This window comes from Rhamphochromis longiceps, linkage group LG9 (genome assembly GCF_057381845.1).
Source record: "Rhamphochromis longiceps isolate RC_006_pf linkage group LG9, R_longiceps_female_GT1.1, whole genome shotgun sequence".
NCBI classification, from domain to species: Eukaryota; Metazoa; Chordata; class Actinopteri; order Cichliformes; family Cichlidae; genus Rhamphochromis; species Rhamphochromis longiceps.
In genome coordinates this window covers 17384719-17408048 of record NC_140565.1, presented here as the reverse complement: position 1 = coordinate 17408048, position 23330 = coordinate 17384719, and the positions used below count along the sequence as shown (strand labels likewise).

Sequence of the window (23330 nt, the reverse complement as noted above, 5' to 3'; positions counted from 1 at the left end):
TCACTGTAAGAAAAGCCAGGCCTGCTTCACCTGCTATATCAAGTCAAAATCTCTGCTTCAGAGCAGGGCCACTGCACTCTAAGAACTAAAACTGATAATTACTTAAATATTTTGGTGCAACACTTTTACACTCAAAAATAATGAGTAAATGCAAAAACAATCACATCTCTTAAATACACCTTATTAATTGAGTAAATCCAACTAAAATGGAATAAGTTGTTATGAACAATTAAAGATGTTACAGTAACATACAAAATTGAGTAAATACAATTGAAAATCTAAGTTAAAACAACAGTAACCAAAAGTTCAAACTACATAAAATATTAATTAGGAAATGCTGAAATGCTTGGCACATTTAACCTACACCATTACAATTATTTGTTTTTAAATAATGGTGCAATTTACTTAATATTTTTAAGTTAATTTAAGCAAAAACGTTAATTACAATTAAGTGTTTATTTTATTTACACACACACACACACACACACACACACACACACACACACAGGAAAAAAGAACCACGTCAATTCAACATTGTTCACAATGATTTATTTTAAACAGCTTTTTTGTGAATCACACATTTAGCAGATTCCTTCTCTGAACACAGTGAGCTGAAATCTGTTCTACATTCAGTGGATAAAACTTGGATAAAATTTCAGTCACAACAGCCTTATATAATAAAATTGCATCCAAATTGGCATGCTTGATAAAACTCTGTAAAACTGGCATATTGATGCTAACAACAAGAAAAATGTACCTGCCATACAAAGAATAAAAGTGGCTCAAGTGAACGCAGTGCTTTACCTTTTCAGAAAAGGTCAAATGACAAAAATAAAATTAAGATCCCAAAAAGATATAAATCCTGAAAAAAAAACCATTTGCACTGTGACATAGTTTTTGAACATCTTATTTTGATTCCAAAAAATTGGGAAGATTATAACTAAAGAGTGACCAAAAAACATCCATAATGATACTCTCCCATTTACACCTTAATGTGAATCTGGAAAGTTAATACAAAAACACAGTTTATGGTACAAACATTATTTATGAACAGGAATGTCAAAACAATGTAATGTCGCAACTGAACCTTTTGATGAGCATTACATGTCACTTAACAAGTCTAACACTTTAAGAACAGCCCTGTGAAATTTTGTCTACAATGAACAGAGGTCATTTTTCAGTCTTTGAACCTTGACAGAAAGGTTTCCTGGATCCAGCTCCATGAACACTTTTCGAAATGCTTCAAATGTGCATTTGAAATTCTTGGGGTATTTCAGATCCAGAGCATAGCACAGTCCCAAAAGATAGCAACAGGCTTTGCTCAGATTCCCAAGTTTGCCCAGAACAGTAACGCCTTCAATAACAATACCCACATCAGTAGGTTCGCCTGACCTGTCTTGATTCTGCAGCAGGTAAATCTTCATCACCTCCTCAGCCAAAGCCTCTTCAACAAAGACAGCATCAGCACCGTCCTTTAAAAAGAGAAACAACTGTTTTAAGCTCACATATTTCCAAACATTGAAACAAAAAGTTTCATTTGTATGACATCACCGGTACTCATAATATGTAGACACTGTGCTCCAAAATCTTATAGCAATAGCAAATGCTATTCTTTTGTATGCTTTGAAGTGTTTTTTTTTTCTTTAGAACAGTATCTTAAAACTTTTCTATGATCTCACAAGCTAAAATAAACTACCGTAATTGTCGGGCTATAAGCCGCTACTTTTTGCACCAGCTTTGAACCCTGCGGCTTTTAGTCAGGTGCGGCTTTTCTCTGGATTGTCCATGATTTTTGTCATATCGTAAGATTTGTTTTGTTTGTTCCGCTGTTGCCTGGCGGAAGGGCATGTGATCAGACACACAGTATCGGGGTTCAAGAGTGGTATGTTGGTCACATGTCCATCCGCCAGGCAACGTAGTGCCGTACAAGTAGCGCGAAAAACAAACTTCAAAGTAGCGCTACGCGTTCAGCGGGAGGCGTGGATGACGAGCGGTGATAAACTTGCGAAAAGCAAGTTATGCTCAATTCCACCGGTGGATTCTGACAGCGTGGAAAAGTGTGAAAACATCCACGATCACCAACGGATTTGAAGGGCTGGACTGTTGCATGATGGAGAGGAGGACACCGCCACGGCCCTTCTGAGGGTGTTCGACTCTGACACTGACAATGAGGATTTCTTTGGTTTTGAAAGTGACAACGAAGGAGAGAAGCGGAGAGTGGATGACGAAGCCATCCTGAGCCTGTTCGTTTCCGACACTGGAGAAGAGGACTTTGGTGGTTTCAGTGCGCAGGAAGAAGAGAAAGATGGTGGTGAATGACTGACTTTTCTTCTTGTTAAAGCCGTGTCGCTGCACCTGAGCCTAAAAGGTAGTCTGAATCTATTTTTCTGGTGTGCTGCAGGTTATTGTTATGTACTACATTTGTTACTCATTTATGAAGCACAGTACATGTGTCCTACTTGTAATTACCGCTACTTGTACATATACCTAAAAAGTTATGCAAATATGTACCCATAACTTGTTTTTCAAGATATTAATAAAAGGGGTGTGTCTCCAAACAGCCATCTCTTTCCTGACAATTCCCTTTGTGCATATTCTCTTACATATGATAAGTCAACATTGAAACACCTGCGGCTTTTGGTCAGGTGCGGCTAATGTATGTACAAACCAGGATTTTCCCCTGATTTTAGCTTGTGCGGCTAATATTCAGGTGCGCTTTGTAGTCCGGGAAATACGGTACTAATATTCCTAAAACAGATTTATTGCACCAACCTCAAAGGTTTTGATTAAGGCACTTGGATCCTCTCCCAGATGGTCAATGAAACATCTGATGATGACTTCTCGTTTTTTCTCGATGGAATTTCCACTCTGTAAAACAGGAAGTCTCAACTGAGGCAAAATTTGCACATTTAAAACATGACTTACCATTTCTAGCTTAAACATAACTATTTTTTTTCTGTTGTTGACCTGTTTTCACACCCACCATCAAGGTAAGAACACCTGTGGAGCTAAAATATTGAACAGAAACCTAAGAAAAGCCGTTTTTAGTGGAAGGGCCTCTTCAATGCTGTGTTGGAACGTTTTTGTGGTTAGAAAATGCAATCTTCCTTACCTGAAGCAGAAGGTTTAACTGTGCCCTGTGGCGTTGTCCAGCAGCACCTTTCTTGGCTTGAAACAAGGACAGGAGTTTGGATGAATACAAGTCCAACGATGACATGAACTTTGGTTCAAGGTTCAGGGTCGTGATCCTATGAAACGCTGCACTGACCTGGATGGGAGAGGACAAAAAATCTGAAGGCCAAAATTCTGATTCAATCAAAAAAAAAAAAAAAAAAAAAAATCTACCATTTTTTGCAACCTGGACCTTATTTTCTAACATGCAAAAGATTAATTTACACATCCAGACATAAATCCATATAAGTGGAGTTGTTCAGTATGCAGACTAAACCCTCAACATAAAGTATTATCTTCCACTAAGCTTCTAAATTTTATGTTATGAATTGCTTGCACTATTTCCCTGTGAGATTGTATAATCTTAGAGGGAAGAGGCGGAGCCAGGTTGCCCTCTGAACCATCGTCTGCCAGGCAGCGATGCGAAAGGAACACACCGCTGAAGTGGCGCACATATTCAGAATCGTGTCAGCGGCTTTACAGAGAAAGCCTTTCAGCTCCTCTGGCAGCTCTGCTTCCTCCACCTTCCTGGAGATGACAAACGCTAGCAAATCAGTGTTGTTAGTCAATGCAGCTGACTGAACAGTGCATTGATGTGCGCGATCAGTGAACCTTGCTATCAGCTGGTCAAGTTTGGCGGGATGGGCCGGTCGCTGTCCAACGACCTTGGTCATTTTGGTGCCGAAAACTGAAGCGAGGCTCGGCTCCAGAGGGGGAACAGGCGGAAAACTCCGGTCTGTGAAGCCCTCTGTGAAGCCCTAGGTAGAGACCGGCGCTCTAATCTTCGCTGGCTCTGCTGCTGCCTCAGAGAGGTTGGTCATCATCCCTGGGAACTGAGGCCAGATGGGATCTGGGCAACAAGAGTGAGTGGAGCCATACCTTCCCGCCAGATCATGGCCTGTATTTATATAGCGCTTTACTAGTCCCTAAGGACCCCAAAGTGCTTTACATATCCAGTCATCCACCCATTCACACACACATTCACACACTGGTGATGGCAAGCTACATTGTAGCCACAGCCACCCTGGGGCGCACTGACAGAGGCGAGGCTGCCGGACACTGGCGCCACCGGGCCCTCTGACCACCACCAGTAGGCAACGGGTGAAGTGTCTTGCCCAAGGACACAACGACCGAGACTGTCCAAGCCGGGGCTCGAACCGGCAACCTTCCGATTACAAGGCGAACTCCCAACTCTTGAGCCACGATCATCAGATGGGGGTGGAGCAGGCTGAGGGACGGGAAGTTCCTTCTCACCAGCTGCCTCCTGGATGATGCCAGGCAGATCCAGGAGCAGCGCACCAACAACTGGGAGCGGCGTCCTTGCCGACATGTGAAGGCCAGGGGTGGATGAGCGTCGGCTCATCCACCCTTCTGTCACCAGGCTGCCCAGCTGGGAGGCAGTGGAGCTGCCACCACTGCCGTTTTCCTCACGGTGGGTGGAATCATCCAATTCCGGCCCACCATCGAAGAACTCGATGGCTTCTTCCAGCGAGTGCCTCTCTTAGTGGGAACGCCTCCTCAGCATCAGCCTTGAAAAAGGCTGACCTCCGCTGCTTTTCCTCTGGCGGGAGGAGCTAACAGGAGCAGCAATAGGATTAAGGTGTGAGGGCAAGGTCCGCATGGTGAGGACCGAGGCAGCCCATGCAGACGGCATGTCGGTCATACGACATGATGTAGCCGGTCTGGCAGGATGGACACAGACGGATGGTCTCGCTGGACATCTTCTGGCTGGCTGAAGAAAAACGGTAGAGCCGATTTCCTGGTCTCACCGTAACTTATACTAGACCAGGGTGAGGCCCACACAGCAGGTGGGCGTGGACTAAAATACTTCAGTGCTGCGCGCACAAGGGGAATACCCACTTAAAGGGCTGCGCCTATACTCATGGTGACACTGGATGACAGGCCATGAACTCATCAATATATTTACCGAACTGAAAAATTCTCAAAATTTAGATTTGGCATTTGTATGACTAAAATAACCCACCACAAAACCAGTATAAATATTTAGGTGGTATCACCATCCACTACTCAGCTTGTATAAAACAATATCATATCCTTCCAAAATTTAACACATCAACTCTGAGTAAAATTACCTGCTTTACTTTGTAGTTGATGCAGATTTTTTTCCTGGTGGTGAAGATGGTGCTGAAAAAATACAAATCAAAACTTTATCATTACAAAACATGTCACTGAGTAATCTGCCATAACACCAATCTCTTATAAGAAAGTTTAGCTTGGATTGAAATAAACATTTATTTATGTAAATTGGGAGTAACTAGGCAAGGCAAGGCAAATTTATTTGTATAGCACAATTCAACAACAAGGTGATTCAAAGTGCTTTACAGAGAAACAAAAACAAATAAAAAGCATGATTTAAAATTGATTAAAGCAAGCAAACAAACAAACTAACAAACAAAACAGTATATAAAATCAAAACATAAAATCACAACAGTAGATAAAATCAGTAGTTAAATGTAAGTTTTGAAATTTAAGCTTAAAAGTGTGGATTTGGTGCTTTATTCAAATGCAGCAGAGAATAGGTGAGTCTTCAACCTGGATTTAAATAAACTGAGTGTTTCTGGAACTATACTATACTAACTATATACTAACTATACTGGAAATGATGGTACTTTTGGCTTGACCAAAAGGACCAAAGCTTTTTTTTTTCATTATTTTCTGGGATCTGAAAGGAAGTAGGGCCCCCAGTCTAAATTTACTTAAGGCCCCATAGTACTTTGGACCGGCCCTGGATGAGGTAATCTGCTGACCCGGGCGGTCCTGTCAGCGTTCTCTCAAAAACTGGCCCTGTTCGGGACAAAGCTGAAAGCAGCGTCTTATATGCTCTGAAAGACCCCACATAGAACAAGAAAGCTAAGCAGCATGGTTGCTGCTATGAACTGTTCCGCGGGCAGGTCTTCTTAGTTACCAAAGCCATTGATGACGTCTGTTCATCTCCTCCTGAACAACCTGACAGAGTGAGTCAGGCCGCGTGACTACCGCAGCTCCCGCACCGCGACTCAACAGGGCCATTTTCTAGAAATGTCTGAGCACACCTGCTTTCACGTGGTTCCTAAAATGCCCCCAATTAAACGGTCAGGTCGCTGGTACCGGGACATTCCGGTCAAATTACCCGGAACGCAGATAGCGACTCAGAACGTAAAAGGATAAAAGGGCGCGGTTTCCCGCCGCCTTGACTGGAAGACGGGTTGAAAACTTAAATTAACGTGCACAAACACGCTGCGAAAAGTGAGCCACCATGACAAACGCTTTCTTCAGAACATGTTATAAAAGAACGGTGTGGATAAAGACAGCTAATGTAAGAATTGGTCACTTACCTGAAAACGTTACCAAGTCTGCAGTGGATGTGTGTCTGTCTCGTTCAACGTGCAGAAAATCTCCCATGAGGCCATGCTCCTCGCGTGCGGTACATGCCAAAGGTCATTAGTCTTACTCAAAGTTTTAAGTTAGTATTGGGGGACAAAATTATATTGATTTTTGAACCATTAATAATTAAAGTTAAAGACAATGATAAGTATGAATACCAGTGTCTCAGTTATTATGAGTACTTTCTATGAGATATATTGAGTAGATTTAAATAATGCACCCTGTGTTTCAAATACAGAATTTTTTCTTTTAAATAAACTTGAACAAAAGAGCTCAGTTCAACTCAAAAACTGGTGTTGAAAATTTAAGCATTCTTTTCAGTATTTTCAACTCAAGATAACACTTTTGTGATTTTCAAAGATTTAATCAAGGTCATCTAACTTAGAATTATAATGATATTTACTAAGCCCCTGAATAATTTTTTAGGGTGTGTATGGCTGATATTACACTGTTGTCCAGTGGTGAACCCACAGCAAATCACCCAATTAAAACCCACGTTTTTGTTTTCAGCAAGAATTTTCTGAATGAGAGAAATAAAAATAGAAGTTAGATGTTTGATTGTATGATGTGTGATTGACAAGGATCTCTAAAACTAAAAAGTATTTGTATTAATATTATTATTTTTTAAACACAAACCTAAGTACAATAACTTAAAACTGAAACTAGTTATTATATGTTGTTAACAACTATTGTAACTGCAGTTGTAACCACTGACCTACATTATGAACAGATAATTCAAAAAGTTGTTTATTAAATACTGTCTGGTTATTGATTAACTGTACTAAAAATCAGATAGTGGCTTCTTCATGTTGCTCTACTGTTTTGCTCCACATTGATCACAGCAGCGGATACTCAAGAAGGACATTTAATAAATTGGACTAGTCTTGTAAGATTTTACGAAGTACAGATTACGGTATTCGCATGATAACAGAGCCATCGTCGCGATGAAGTCCATGTCCAAGGTAAATAAAGTATTTGTACAGCAGATGCAACACGCCAGAGGCCTATTCCAGGCGAGTTAGTCAGCCAGTTTTGAGAACCTAGCATAAATATGACTTTAAAACAGTTGGGAATTGTGCTTATTGCTTAGCTCTTTTCTAATTATACAGTTCAGTTTTGTTTTGTTTTGTTTTTTTTTAAAAAAGAAAAGAAAACCGCTTTAATGTGGGAACTTTGACCTTGACTTAACCTTTAGTGCTTTTTCTTTCTTTTGAGCTGTGCTGCTTGTCTTCATGAAAAGCCAATAAAACTAGCAAACTAACATCTTCCAAACGCCTTCTTCTACTGGACAAGCCACACTCTCAAGCAGGACAAAGAAAGGAAGAAAAATCTCCTTATTAAAGAACTTGGGCTGTACTTTGTGCACTCTTTCCATTTTTTCGTCACTGTTATTTAGGTGGCCAACATTGGTTCGGACTTGCATAGGCTAACATTGTCTCTTAACGTAAATTAGCCGCTGCTTGCTAACAACGTTAAATGCTACTTACTTATTTATGATTTCATGCTTTAATTTTAAAGAAATACTTCCCGATGCATAACAATTAAGAATAACTGTAAAAACATGGAAGCAAAAGGCAGCTGAAGCTGATGCCAACGCTGGCATCGGTATTGGATTGATACTGACGCAATAGGATCGATATCTTGATGCATGCTGTCATCCAGGTAAGTAAATCTCCAAAAGTTGATTCTGTTCATCTGGAGGTAGCGTTTTGTGGGAGAAACATTTCTCCCACAAAACTGGACCTCCCAGCCCATTGTTCCTTCAGTGGGCTAGTTTCAGTCATTATGCAATGTACCATTTATAAGATTGGGGAAACCTGCAGTCAGCTGAGACTGAAGAAGTCACCTGGATGAGTGATGAAACGTTTCTCCCACAAAACACTATGTCCAGATGAACAGAATCAACTTTTGGAGAATAGGATCGATACTTTGCTTCTATTCTCCAATACAGTATGTTGCCCATTAAATTTTCTTAAATAAATTATTTGTTTAAATGGAAAAATAGAGCTCAAACATGCATTGTGAAACATTTATTAGCCTTTTTGTGCTGACTGTATAGTCTTTAACCTATATACATAGCAAACACTAACCCAAAGCGATTTAGAGTCTCAAAAAATGTCTGTGAAGGTTCTCAGTCATCCAGGTCATCTTAGTCAAATGAGCTTGCAAAGAAAAGGGTCTGGACTTCTTTAAGTTGCTTTCGCATGATATCATAATGATAAGGTGGGGGGCCAGGTTTCACAATGAGCTCAACTGAAAACCTGGCTGATTGGAACCCACACCCATTTTCACACCTTGGCTCATCAGGGGGTCCTTTGTCCCTCTGTGGGGGGTTACTCCCACTAGGTTTAAATCTGGGACTCCCCACCATTTGACCTTAGAACTGAAGAAGCTTCTCGGATGAGAGGTGAAACGTCTTCAAGCAACTTAAAGAAGTCCAGACGCTTTTCTTTGCAAGCTCAGTCTCAAAAAATATTTTTTTAAATAACCAATTTTTGTGGAAAGTGGAAATCACAAAAACTTTGTAATCATTAAAATGTCACTGCCACACAACACACTGTCACTCCCCTACATAAGCTGCCTTTATAGGTTAAAAGTATTGGTATTGGTATCGGCAGGACCTGCACCATATTCACTTGGTATCGGATCGATAACAAAATTTGCAGTATGACACGGCGCCAGTCAGCAGCGTTAGACGCTGACGTCAGTCACGGTTAGGAAAATCCAGCCAATCGCAAACGACAGCGCGCGAAGGCGGGGCAGCACGGGGCGGCCCGGGGGGGGGGGGGGGGGGGGGAATACAAACACCCAGGGTGCAGAGGCTCGTGTGTCAGTTGAAGCTTAAAGGAAAGGGGCTTGAAGGGAAAGCAAACACGGAAACTTTTCTGACAATATCACCGCTGAACAACTGGTAACTGCTGATATACTTTATCTGCTCCCCGTGCAGCTAGGAGCGTCTAATTGCTGAACTTCTTTTCTTTCTTTTTCATCTTTTAGATAACGCTTCAGCTTCAACGGTGCGCTCGTGACATAACAAACATGTCCCAGCAGGCAGTGAACGGGGTCTCGCACCGGGGCAGGGTGCTGACTTTGGACAGCATGAACCCCAACGTTAAGCGGGTGGAGTACGCGGTCCGCGGACCCATCGTCCAGCGGGCGGTGCAGATAGAGAAGGAGCTGAAGGAGGTAAAGTGGAGCCAAAGTTGGACAAAGCAGGAGAAAAGCGCGAACTGAGTTAAGAGTATCGCTGAGGTGGCACTCAGGAGGGAATTGGGTTTCAAAAGAATGGCTTGTTAATTTAAAGCTATGTGCTTTAAAGTGCGGGTTCTAACGTGGTTTTTTTTTAAGTGTTAAATCATATTTCCCGTGTTTTTTTAATTGTTTGTTGTTGTTTTTGTTTGTTTTAGCCAAGGGGAAGACACGGTTATGCAGTTATGTACATACCCAGCTGTTGAAACTATTAAACAGCTGGAATCTAACTCTACACAGTCATAGGTCACACCTGTTGGAAATACCCCCATTATATATAAGCCCAGAAATTATTAAGATTGCCTCATATTAGATTTTGGCACTCAGTAAGTAAAAAGTGTAATTTTTCGACTCTGTTTCCTCCTGATACAGTTACAAAATAATAATTCAGGGCAGGCTTTGTGCATGAGATGCTTGACTTTTGCTGACTGGCTCAGGGAGTGGAAGCAGGACATTCAGGGCAGGTCAGCATTCAAAATGTTTGCATGCGCCACGATGAGCTTGTCGCCCTCTGCTCGTCTTACATTCAACAGGGCAATATTGATTTACTGTGCTCCCCTTAGGAAGTACAGCTAGGCTGAACAAGCTGTCTTTTGAAAGCTGTAACGCAACCCTCGGCTCTGCAGTTATGTCCTCTTCACGAGACACGTGATGAGCCTGCGGGGACGGCTCTGGCCTTCTTTGAGTACACTTTGCTCTCATCTTGCCAGGGGCGGCCAAAGGATCCAAAAGGATGTGTATAATACAAAGGGTTATTACATAAGAGGAGAGGGTGCACTCTCTGTCCTCCTTTGTTTCTTTCTGGGTTTACCCACCTCCCTTCTGCACGCGGGGGAGAGGTTTCATTGAACTGAGCTGCAGCTGTGAGGCCCAGCAGCCTCAGAGGCCTTTCTGTGCAAGGAGCCTTATAACAAGCAGCCCCCCCCCCAGTTCTGGTGAAATGTGGCCTCACTTCTCTGGTTGTCAAATTGTTCTTCTTTGCTTATTGAAGCCAAAGCAAATCCTGCAAAAAAAAACTTTCCCCAGAAGTCATGACAAAGTTGACTCGTCATCTATTGGTGAGCTTCCTGTCAAATCTTTTAACTGGAACACTTACTGACAACTCAGCAGATATTATGCGTGTGTGCGTCTGTGTGATAATGACCCAGACATCTGGCAGAACAGTGCCCACAGTGCTAATTCAAGCATGAACCTAAGCTTCTGGCAGTTCTTCACTTCCTGTCATAATAAAAGGGTGACAATACACCAGTAGAACGGGGGAAAAGAGCCCATCTATTACTGTAAACAGTTCTTTAATTTTCTTTTACTGAAATGAACATAGAGTGCATTTCAGTAAAATTTACTTTGATAAACCACATGATTAAAGCAACAAGGTTATTTTCCACTTTGCCTTAGTTATAGCTTGAATGAACCATGTTCCAGTTACTCTAGCACAGTTAAGCATAGAGAACAAAGAGTCCAAACTACAGCTGTTGTAAGTGAAATAACATTCACGATGACTGTCAGGCCTGTTGTCCCACAGGCTTTCTTGGCCTGGTCTGCAGGTCTGGTCTGCGTAATATTCACCTGGTGCTGACTGAGCAGGAGAAACGGAGCAGCGAGCCGGGGAACCAACTGGCTCCTATTCTACCCGGAGAACAGCAGTTTCTTTGTTGCTCGAGAATGGGGGCTAAAAAGGAAAAGTGCTGCATCCCGTTACTTAGATTCCAATCAAGCTCTTATCTGACAAAATCCTAACTCAAAGGACATTTGAAAGCTTGCTCTTGATATTATTCAAGGACACAAAAATGACTAATAGTGACTTGGTTTCAAGGAAAATACTTTCAGTTGAACTTAGAGGCAGGTTGCTTGCTGTTTTGTCATGTAGAGCACAGTGAATCATGGCAAGAATAATGTAAACAGCAGTTTGTTTGTTGTGTGTATGTAGTTGTTTAACCCAAAGGACAACTTAAACTACAGTAAGGTAAGGTGTATATTACCACAATATAGTCCACTTATTTTGGTGAATGTTAAGAAGTAAATAAGACCCAAAATGAATGTTGGGTTGAGTTTACCAGCAATTTTTGTTTTCTTTCTGTAGCTATTTAGAAATGTAGTGAAACGTAACATTATTTCATCATGATAAAAACAATGCCCAATCATTTTCATAGATTAAAATTATCCTTTTGGTAATTTTGGTTAACAGAAATCTTCTGTTTTGTCTTAATTATCTTATAAATGGTTAATATGTTCAAACCTGAAGCCTTTCACTGGTGAAAGTCCAAAATCTCTTGAGGTAAGGAATTACATATAGGAAAAGCCGTGTAGAACCCATCTGAGGCAGGTTTCAGAATAGACAGTGGCTGCAGTTCTGCAGAAAACAAAACAAGTTCCCAAGATTTTTTGGGAGGTGCAAGAATTGGTGCGAGCCAGTAGAATGAGAACAGCATGTCCTGAATTTCAGAACCACAAAGACAGTTTACATAAACAGGGTGCAGTAAGCTCCGATGTACTTCTGGAACTGCTCTGTGGATTTTTTTCTTTTTATGTTCTTTGTGTTGTTGTTTTTTTTATTGTATTACTAGATAATAAAATGTTGTATCCTTGCCTGAAATGCTAATTAAAGGCCACTTGTGGAAGTGTTTGGTAAAGTTAAATGGCCACACAGCAGTGCACGGATACTGTCGCCTCACGACAAGAACATTCCTGGGCTGAGCCTCCTGGTACGCTGGGGCCTTTTTGTGTACTGCATGTTCACTCTGTGCTTGCATGACTTCCTCCCATAGTCCAAACAAATGCTTCTCAGGTTAAATGGATTTCTAAATTGGCTATAGGCGTCAAATGAGAATGTGTGGTTGTCTCTCTTGATGGTTTGGTGACTGGATGTACCCTGCCTCTTACCCACAGTTATGAAAAAGGATATACCACTTCCCCCTTTGAGTGAAGTGTGGATGTACTATGTAGTTGTGTTTATATCACAATGCAATACAAACTGGGGATTTGCAGTTTTCTAATTGTATTTCAGACAAACCTTCAGTGAAGGCTTAGTACAGTTTTCACTTTAGTTTTATGACTGGCCCAGGCTGTCCAAAGTAACAGAGGACATCTGTTATCACATGTCCTCCTCTAATTAACAGCAAAGGGTGGTGCATGTTGTGATCAGTAAATAGACAAATGGGCTCCAGACCAGCGTGTGCATAATTTGGTTAGGTGAAATAGTTGACGAGGAAGGGTTCAAATAAAATGAAGGTGGACAATGAGGTGGACAGAAGCAGAAAATGGTTTGGATAAATAGAGGAATGAAATGAAGAGGACTCAAGAGTGTCTTATAATTGGATTCAGCCTGCAATTTGTGAGTGAAACCCCAACATCAACAATAGCAAATGACGTTTTTGTGTGTCTGGTAGCCCTGGCAGCAGGACTGTGCCCTTCCAGGCCAGCACTTTTGCGCTGCAGCCCAAACTACAGTCTGTACCAGAGCCTTTGTAAAACAAAAACTTCTAATGGTGAGAAGATCCATGTGAGGTTTATGAGGGGACAAAAAGCTCTATGTGAGATGAATACAAGGACTTCTGATTTGAGAGATTATCTCATCAGGCCTGGGAATGCCTCAGAATCCCCCAGGAGCAAATGGAAAGTGTTGCTAGGGGTAAGGGCCTCTAGAATATCCTTCTTGGTCTGCTGCCACCATGATCTGACTCCCGATAACCTCAAAATTTTCAAAAGAAGAGCAAACCAAATAGGGAAAATGAAAAATACAACACTGCTTAAAAGTTAAAGGCACTGCAGCTAAAACCGTAACCAAAAGCAAACATTGCACATGAAAAAAGAAGATAAGCCTAATAATATCGAAGAACAAGGTGACTGACTTTAACTGCAGTTGTAAATTCCATGACATTAGTGTGTTCATTAATGATTACATGTATTCTTACAGCTCCTGAGACAAGTGTAGCCTGTACATTTGAACCCGTGGCTCTGTTAAACATGCTTGGGTGGAAGTAAACATAAAAAAAACATAATTCATGCTTGGCTTGCTTTCTACTCTTATGGTGTCAGCAAGTACAAGCTTTTATTGCTTTAAAGGATTACATGACAATACCAGTGCTTAAAGGGCAAAGAAATGCTAGCGCTCAGGACTGGTGACTAAGGCTACGTTCACACTGCAGGCGAAAGCGCATCAAATCCGATTTTTTTGACCCATATCCGATCATGGTATGACAGTGTGAATGGCACAAATCCGATATTTTCAAATCCGATCTGGGTCACTTTCGTATGTGGTACTGAATCCGATACATATCTGATGTTTTAGAAAGCGACTGCTGTTTGAACGGTCACGTCACATTAAATCCGTCTTTTACGTCACTGACACAAGACAGACGCCAATTATCAGCGCCGGAGAAGACATCGCGAATGCTTCCTGGCCATCCAGTGTAGATGTCAGTGAAACTGTTGGGAAGACAACGTGAACATTTTATTTGTACTGTATAATCTGCAGATTCTGACAGAAACCTGCAACTATCCTTTGAAGCACAGCTCCTCTCTAAAACAGCAATAAGGATAATTATTAGGTTATTTACATTACTTAAAGCAAAAATTGGGAAACGTAAAGTCCGAAGTCTTTATATTAAGGGCCATCAGTCAAACAATATTGTTTGCTCTGGGTCTAAACAGAGCGCATTGTGTGTGACGTCTTCTTTTGGGCATGTCGGCCGCTTTGAGCGTTCACACTAGGGAGGCATTTTATTTGTAGTGCGAACAAGCAGACAAAAAAATCGGATTTGATCAAAAAAATTGGAATTGAGCATTAAGACCTGCAGTGTGAAGGTAGCCTAAATGTCTGTCATGTATATGCTTGTCAGAAAGAAAACCTTCTCTTGTGATCGTGTTGAAATGGTGATCCCGTTCTCATACAGACTTTATTATTTAGTAGTTTGAGATTTTATGTGTAGTAATCAGTTATATGCTTGTAAGCTATAACCTGAGGTTGCTCAGATTAGGAGCACAGCAAAGGTGATTTGTGATGTACCTCTTGGAGTTACTTTGCAATTCTCAATCCTGCTTCCTATGAGTCTTTGTTTTAATCTCTCCCTACAAAGAGTCTCTTATGCCGGGTATGCTTCTCATCTGCTCTTCTCCAGATGTCAGTTATGATGTAATAACCATAATCATTTTAACCATGATTGATGTTGGATGTCAAAAGAAGGAACGGAGAAAAAGACAGGGAAAACAGTAACGTTTCTGCTTTACCTTTGCTCACTTGTTTCCTCCTCACTTACTCCTTTTTTACACGTCCAAACTTGTTTGGTGAGCATATGTTCCTAGAATTAACATTGCAAACATTTTTTTTTTTCACACTTTGTTCAGTCACTGATATCAGGTACCTTTCTCTGTTTTGTTCCAGGGAGCGAAGAAACCTTTCACAGAAGTCATCAAGGCCAACATAGGTGACGCCCACGCTATGGGTCAGAAACCAATTACATTTTTCAGACAGGTTAGACCACTCTCTTGGTTAAAGCTTACAATCTGTTAATGCTTGTGTTTTTGCTAAGTAGGACGGACTCATAATTACAGAAGGAAACAAAACTGTATGACAGAAAACCCAAAACAACCCTAAAGCCACATATGAAATAATGTTGAAGCAACACATTCCCGCCGAAGAAATATTTAGTGGCCAGCTCCTTGTTAGTCTTGCAATTTAGGTCATATATTATGAAACTGGTGTAGCATGGTGGTGCAGTGGCTAGCACTGTCACCTCACAGCAAGAAGGTTCTCAGTTTAAACCATATGAAGCTTCCATGTTCTTCTTGGGCCTCTGGGTTTCCCCCAGATGCCCAAAAGCCATAGATGTCTATGTCATATACACAGTACTTTCAGCACTAAGATAAAAGTACTCAAATAGAAGCTTAATGGTGGCATTTTAGTGTAACTTTTGATATTGGATTTAAAATTAAAAAACATGAACAATAAATGCTTAACTTTGCAAATAATTACAGATTGAATAAGTCACAGTGGTCACAGTTGTGGGACATGTAGTGATTTTTGTTCTTTTCCTCTCAGGTCTTGGCTCTCTGCTCTTATCCAGCACTGTTGGAAGATAGCAAGTTTCCTGAGGATGCCAAGCAAAGAGCACGGCGCATTCTTGAGGCCTGCGGAGGCCACAGTATAGGTTAGACAACTCCCCCTCACTACACCAACCACATTCTCTGTCCCAGTCTGCTTATCAATCATTAATTTGGACAGTCTGATCTCTGTGTAAACTGGTCAACTAAATATATTACTTGTTAAACAAAGTTCATTGTCATATCATTAGGGGCCTACAGTGCTAGCCAGGGGATCGAGTGCATCCGTCAGGATGTGGCGCGCTACATCGAGAAAAGAGACGGTGGCATCCCCTCCAACCCCGACAACATCTACCTCTCCACTGGGGCCAGCGATGCCATTGTGGTATGTGCTGACTCACTTTGCTGCTGTACAAATGGCAACTGAGGACAGGTGCTTTAGTCAGCTTTTGTTAAATATATACTTATCTGTACTTTGTACATCTCTAATACTACTCCACCCACAGACCTTTGTCTGTCTCACTTTTTTGCAACCCAATCAGGCTGCTGAATGACCTTAAAATACCCTAACTCCTGCACTAAAGATCCTGCAGTATGAAACTTGTTTTTCCCCAATATGTTTCTATGTAGGTGTTAAAGTTTGTCTCCCAACAAAATTGATTGTTTGTACTCTTCTTTTTAATGTACACAATCAACCCAACAGTCCATACATAGTCTCCATAATAACAACACTCCACTCTCCCCCTTTTTCTCTTTACACCTTCCAATCCAAGACCATATTGAAGTTGCTGGTGTGTGGGGAGGGTCGTGACCGAACAGGAGTGATGATCTCCATCCCCCAGTACCCTCTGTACTCAGCTGCCCTGGCAGACCTGGGCGCTGTCCAGATAAATTACTACCTGGACGAAGACAACTGTTGGAGTCTGAACATCACAGAGCTCAGGAGAGCGCTCAGTGCCGCGAGGGAGCACTGCAATCCTCGTGTCCTCTGCATCATCAACCCCGGAAACCCCACTGGTACACCTCTTTGCAGTTTCTCCATGTGACGTTAAGAAGCTGCTGATGTTTTAGAGTCTTGTTGTGTATGTGTGGACCAAAACCAAACCTAGTTAACAATAATATTTGATCTTGGACAGTTAAGACTTCAAAGACATTTAGTTTATTCTCTCTGTCTTCACACACTTCTCCTAATTATCAAACTCTCTGCCCTGTGTGACAGGTCAGGTCCAGAGCAGGCAGTGCATCGAAGATGTGATCCGATTTGCTAAAGAGGAACATCTCTTCCTCATGGCCGATGAAGTACGTATTTCACATTCTGTTTTGTGTCCGAGTGCAAACTTTTACGCTTTAAAGGTTTCTTTCAAACTTACTGCACTGCAGCAGTTGTTTCTTTTACTTTGCTAATATTTTATCATATACACCAAAAGGGTGTGAGAAAAATGTCTTTGATGTTTATAATATAATGAAGTGTTATTAATGTTAATAAAGCCATGTTTATTTTATTTTTTTAGGTCTACCAGGATAATGTATACGCAGAGGGCTGCCAGTTTCACTCTTTTAAGAAAGTTCTGTTTGAGATGGGACCGGAGTACTCAAACACAGTGGAAATGGCTTCGTTCCACTCCACCTCCAAATGTTACATGGGAGAGTGAGTATCTCACACAGATACAGCCACACACATGCACACGCCATAAATATAAAGAAAATAAAGTGAAAGCCAGTAAATATGAGTGGAAGCAGTAAACAAGATTAAAATACACTAAAAAAAAAGAATTTTGTTACATATACACAATGTAAAATTTTACATTTATTAGTATCTAATTAAGTGAAATTGACTTGATTGCTTTTCTGGTTATACAAAGCATATTCTCTTAATGATTCATTGTTTGAATAAATAAACCTTTGATTTTATATATTTCAGCTGCATTTTACTCAACATAATTACTTCACGTTTTCATTGGGGGTTTATGGTTGAGTTTTACAGATGCTTATTGGTAATGCACCTCAACTAAAACCAATAAACAAGCACGAAAACCCCACAGGGCAGCTGAAAATGGTCCTTGGAGTTGTTAATCCTTGTTGACGTGTACATCTCCTTCAGTTAGAGCAAACTTTACCTTTCTTGTCTCTGTTTGTTTTCTAGGTGTGGATTCCGTGGAGGATACATGGAGGTCATCAACTTGGACCCTGAAGTGAAAGCCCAACTCATAAAACTAGTGTCTGTGCGTCTGTGTCCACCAGTCCCCGGACAGGCCCTACTGGATCTCGTGGTGAACCCCCCACAGCCTGATGAGCCCTCTTATGCCACTTTTATGAAGGTCTGAGTGTATGCAAACAGAATTAACTAGTGCAAACATCGCCTCACCTAATCTACACACAAAAGCTGTGTTAGGTTTGATAAAGTTCTCAGGTGGCACTCGGTCAGATCAGGTTTTGAAATTTGAACATACAATCAGAGCTGTTTTGTTTCACATCTTCTGGATTTCTACTCATTGTGGTCTGGTCTTCATTAAGTCTCAATTATAGATGACCACAATCTGACTAAACAAGTATGCAAACTGGTAACTCCCACAGATGTTCTCTTTAGCTGTTTGTGAGACTTAAACAATGATGAGAAAGGTTTTTGAATCATTCCTTAAAAAACACTCCTGCTATTACATCAGTATTTGTGGTGTCCGGATTGAGCTGCCCTGTTCTGATTACTTCGTCTCAGCTGCTCCATCTTTTTCAATTATTTTCCACTGTTGTTGATTTACTTATGTTGGACTTTTGGTTACTGTCTTTATGCATTACATAACCCTTGGATGTGTCATGGACTACTGCCCCGAGAGGCGCCTGTAAAAAATTTTTATTGTTTCATCAGTGAGTCCAAGGGATTCATGTTCTGAGATAGCAAAATGTCCTGTAACCATTCTGCTCCATGCTTCATGATCCAGAGTTAAGATGAACTTTTGGTGTTAGTGTGATGTGTTTGCTGTCTAAAAGTTTTATAGAACATTAATATTATATTTTGAAAACTCATTATTTTTGAAAAGCAGTAGTTTCTTTCATGTTGTCCATTGACATTTTATTTAGTCTGTTGTCTTCTAGCAAGGTGCAGAAATTGCTTCATACCTTTTTTTGAATTACACTTAGTTATGTTTTCGCCCATTTCAAGACTGCGCTCTGTGCTCTTGGCGTGATCTTTCAGTACCCTTTTCTGGGAGATTAGCAGCAGTCTTGAATTACCTTCCTTGTATGCAGTTCGTAAAAATATAAAGTGAACATTACACCCAGGTGTTTGCGAAGGCTTTTGTAACCGTTTTCTAACTTTCGGAGATCTGTAATGCTTTAAACCTTGTTGTAATCAAGGTTCGGTTCACACTGGTCTTTCTTAGGCACAGACTTTCACAACCACACTTTGAGTTGCTTTATTTGCTAGGAAGGCCTCTACTGCAACTCACACTTCCAATCTAATCTCCTTACTTGGTACACCTGACTCCGAGTAGCTTTTAGAGAAGTCAATGTCACAGAGGTTCTCTTAGGTTGGTTTTTCCAGCCTGCTTTGTGAGTAATTAACTCGATGTGTTCAGTGAGGACTTGAAAGACAGCTTGATCATCATTAATGTGCTCATAGCTAGTGCAAACCTTCAGTTGTCTTTGTTGTTGCAGTGTGTAGCTGCGAGTTTTAGCTGTGGGAAAGTCTGATCTTCAATTATTGTGTAGTGAATGGATGGCTACATACAGGTATGCCACCATTGGCCACAATGGGGCTGGTAAACAAACGATTGTTTGTGTTAGATTCAAAGCCTACGTCCTGAATTACACATTGAAACCAGATATACATGTTTTTGTCTACCCAGTATCTTTCCTTACTATTTTATGCAGAATACAAAATAATCATAGTTGGTACTTCACCAAAACCTGGCAAATGAACGCCAAAGTTAAAACAGTACATAGTATCATGTGAACATGGGCTGACATAGTAGCATTGTATTTTATTTTAAACGGCTTTCACTCATATAATGCTGACAGTTTTACCTTTTGTTTTCCCTCCAGGAGCGGACGGCAGTGCTATCAGCTCTGGCCGAGAAGGCCCGGCTAACAGAGCAGATCTTCAACACAGTGCCTGGTATCACCTGTAACCCAGTCCAGGGAGCCATGTACACCTTCCCTCGCATCACTCTACCTCAGAAGGCCATTGACAAAGCCAAGGTCTGCTCGATACACCCACTGCATCCCTTGAGTTACTCTTGTGTGCAGGCAATTTTGCTTATAAATAAGGTGTGTGTGTGTGCAGGAGTTGGGCCTGGTTCCAGACATGTTCTATTGTATGAGGCTGTTAGATGAGGAGGGAATCTGCCTGGTACCAGGAAGTGGCTTTGGTCAGAGAGAGGGAACCTACCACTTCAGGTCAGTATGGCTAAATTCACACGCTGAGTATGTTCAAATAGTTTTTGCTTAGAAAGATTTCAAAGTGAGAGAAGTGACCTGGAAGTATATGGATGGAAGAGCTGTTGGAATTATCTGAGCAAAAGAGCTCCAGTGTTTCCTTTATTATCTTCTGTAGCACAAAATACTGATATATTATGAAAAACACAAGCCTGTTAAACCCACAGTTGAACTACTAAATCTCCTTCTTGTCAGTTTGTTGCCCTGCATAAAAAATGTAGATTTGTGTAAGCTCTTTAAATCTAACTTGTGAGCAATAATAATTAAAGTGTGTCTGTATGATTTACGTTCATTTCTGGGGTGGGGGGGGGGGGTCTTTTGAATGATCATGAATTAATAAAAAAAATATGGGATAAGAGCTAGATGGAGGGAATTTTCAGTCATAGAAATCCTAGAAAAGGAGTTGATGAGGAGTTATTTACACTCTGCAGCAGTAAAACTTAAAAAAATAATAATACACTTTATTTATTTATTTAGATTTATTTCATTGTTTGGCTATGAGGGACATTTACTAAGCGAGGCAAATTAGCTTGATGCCGCAATCACAGGATCATCTACTAACGGTGTACTAATTTACATACACAGCCAGTTCATTTCAATAATAACCAGCATTGTGCCCAGAGCAGAGCAGATTTGTGGCTCAAAAGCCAGCAGACCCAGTGAAGGAGGGAGTCGGACCAAAATAACACAGTGTAAACGCAGGCCTTAAGTATGTGTTTCTTTGTGAAAACAGCAATGTAGTTCAAGCAGAGGCTGAAAAGGAATCAGTGGTTTTCATGAAAGGACAAAGTCTCTGATACAAATTCCCGGGCTCTGTGTGAGGTCCCGTTGGCTGAGACTGAGGTGGTGTTCAGGGTTAATGCAGAGAAGCTCTGCGTTATTGCAAACCTTTCCACTGTATAAACTAGGGGTGAGGGGGGGAAATTGATGCAGCGGTGATATTTTGTGTGGCAATATTGTATCAATACAGGGACACCAGATACTGATATTTTATTAGATAACTTAAAGTACTCTCAGAATACTGACCCTATGTCTTTGTTTTTCTAAAAAATTCCAACCTTTGTAATGAAGTAGTAATTTTCATCAGTTCTCATTTATATGACCTAACTAAATCGGTGGGGTAAAAACGTGTGGATTGGTTTAAACCCCACAGCACCCAGTGTGACGTTAGTCTAGTTTGATTCGGTTGTGTTTTAATGCGGTTTCATTCTCTACGCACTTATCAAATTTCTTATCAATTTTACACCTTTCCTTGACATCATGACATTTTTTCATCAAGGTCAAGGTAAAGTGATTAGGAGGTAATTTTTGTACTAGTCAAACGTAACTACCGCCCCCTGCTGTCCACATTCAGAGTTGAAACTTTTCAGGTGTAAACTAAAACAAAAGGACATTTCACTTTGCATTAATTTTTAAGTCATATTGATATATATTCACCAACAAGAGAGAATGAGACATGAGACCACTTATATCTGTTTATTCTGATGTTGCATTACGTTTCTTTCTGTGCCAGTATTTCCATCTTGTTTGCATATGTGCTCCCACTAACACCCTCTGCTTATCCCCAAATCCAATTCCACTCGATCACAAGTTCTCTTGTGACATGAACAGTTTTCTTTAAATATGAACTTTTCAACTCTCCTACTGCCCTGCACTAACATTATGCTGAATTGTCTGAATCTAAATACACCTAAGTTTGGGTTTTATTACTCCTTTGCCCTGCTGCTCTTCTATTTGTCTCCCTTCCATCCTGAAGTTTGAGAAGTTAAACTTCTCTATCTTACAATATCAAACACACACACTTCATGACTTCAGGAGAGTTTGTGATCCTGTTCACTTTGTGGCTCACTTGTGCGTGCGGTGACACGTGCCTCATAAGCTTATCACTCATCTAACTGTGAATTTCAGTTGTGCTGCACAGAGGCAGCTGGCACTCTGAAACTCAATCCGAATCTGCAGCTAACTAGTCAGTACCTGCTCAGTCAGTTCATAATGTAAACATTTTGATTTAACTATGGAGAAAGTTTTACCTTACTAATTTATGGCTCAGCGGTGACACCTTGTGTCAGTTTACAGTCACACAGGTTTAAGTCTAAGCAAAGTGTGCATTTATATGAAAACAAACTAGTCAAAATAAAATAATGTAGTTTGTAAAACATGTTGAAAAAAAAGCGTAATTCATTGCAGTTTTTACCTCTCAGCTGTATGAAGCTGATGAGGTGTTATCCTCACCCTGCCACACAGGCAGGGCAGGCAGTGTGGACACAAGGTTTCTGAACATGATAACTGAAGATGAACGTGAACTAGGATTTTCAAATGCATACTACACCTGCACCTCTACTAGGAGGCTGAGGGGTAGCACTGGTGGCCAACAGTATTTAACAAATACTCCTTGATCCAAAAACAAAAAGCTGTATTGGATAAAGCCTGATTGTTTGCACCGTCCTTCTATTACGTAAATCTGATTTCCAGTTTTACAGCACCTCTACCGATACCTTTATCATTAATCTGAACCCACCTTTTCTCCGTCCAGAATGACCATCCTGCCGCCAACTGAGAAGCTGAAGGTGGTACTGCAGAAGATCCGGGAGTTCCAGTTGCGCTTCACACAAGAGTTTTCTTAATGGTCCCACATCTCAAGAACCAACTGTTCAGTGCCAGTATCATTAAGTACCTTTACGTGACTGAGGCAGAAGCCCCGTTCATGTTCGTACAGCACATGAAGATGATGTCAATAAGTTTTACTACATGATGCACTTTCTTAAAGTATTGCCCTGCAGGTTTTTAATGTTCAAACTGATGATAGTACTGATTGTCTCTGCAGTTTCTTACTCTGCTGGTGCATCCCTCTCCTGCCAATTCATTTTAAGGGATTACTTGATTAACTAACCGTTGTTTTATGCCCCTGCCACGTTGAGGCGTACTCTCTGGGCTGTTCACATGTCTCAGAATGTAGCCAATTGTATTAGTAATTGTTTTAATTGTTCTTAAATGTAATTAAAACCAAACACTTGTTTTCTGAAACTGCGTGCAGTGCCTGTTCCTATATTTGCAAC

The 23330-nt window shown here is 40.9% G+C and overlaps 1 protein-coding gene across 1 annotated transcript; it reads left to right on the top strand.

The window, feature by feature from the left end:
- The first annotated feature begins 9347 nt into the window (after positions 1-9347).
- Positions 9348-23298, top strand: LOC146662107 (alanine aminotransferase 2-like). Its single transcript, XM_085418553.1, has 12 exons — positions 9348-9466; positions 9553-9741; positions 15185-15274; positions 15842-15950; positions 16095-16228; positions 16617-16860; positions 17063-17142; positions 17355-17491; positions 17987-18161; positions 19882-20037; positions 20123-20235; positions 22808-23298. The coding sequence occupies exons 2-12, from the start codon at positions 9595-9597 to the stop codon at positions 22896-22898; spliced, it is 1476 nt and encodes a 491-aa protein (XP_085274679.1). The 5' UTR covers positions 9348-9466; positions 9553-9594; the 3' UTR covers positions 22899-23298.
- The last annotated feature ends 32 nt before the right edge of the window (positions 23299-23330 follow it).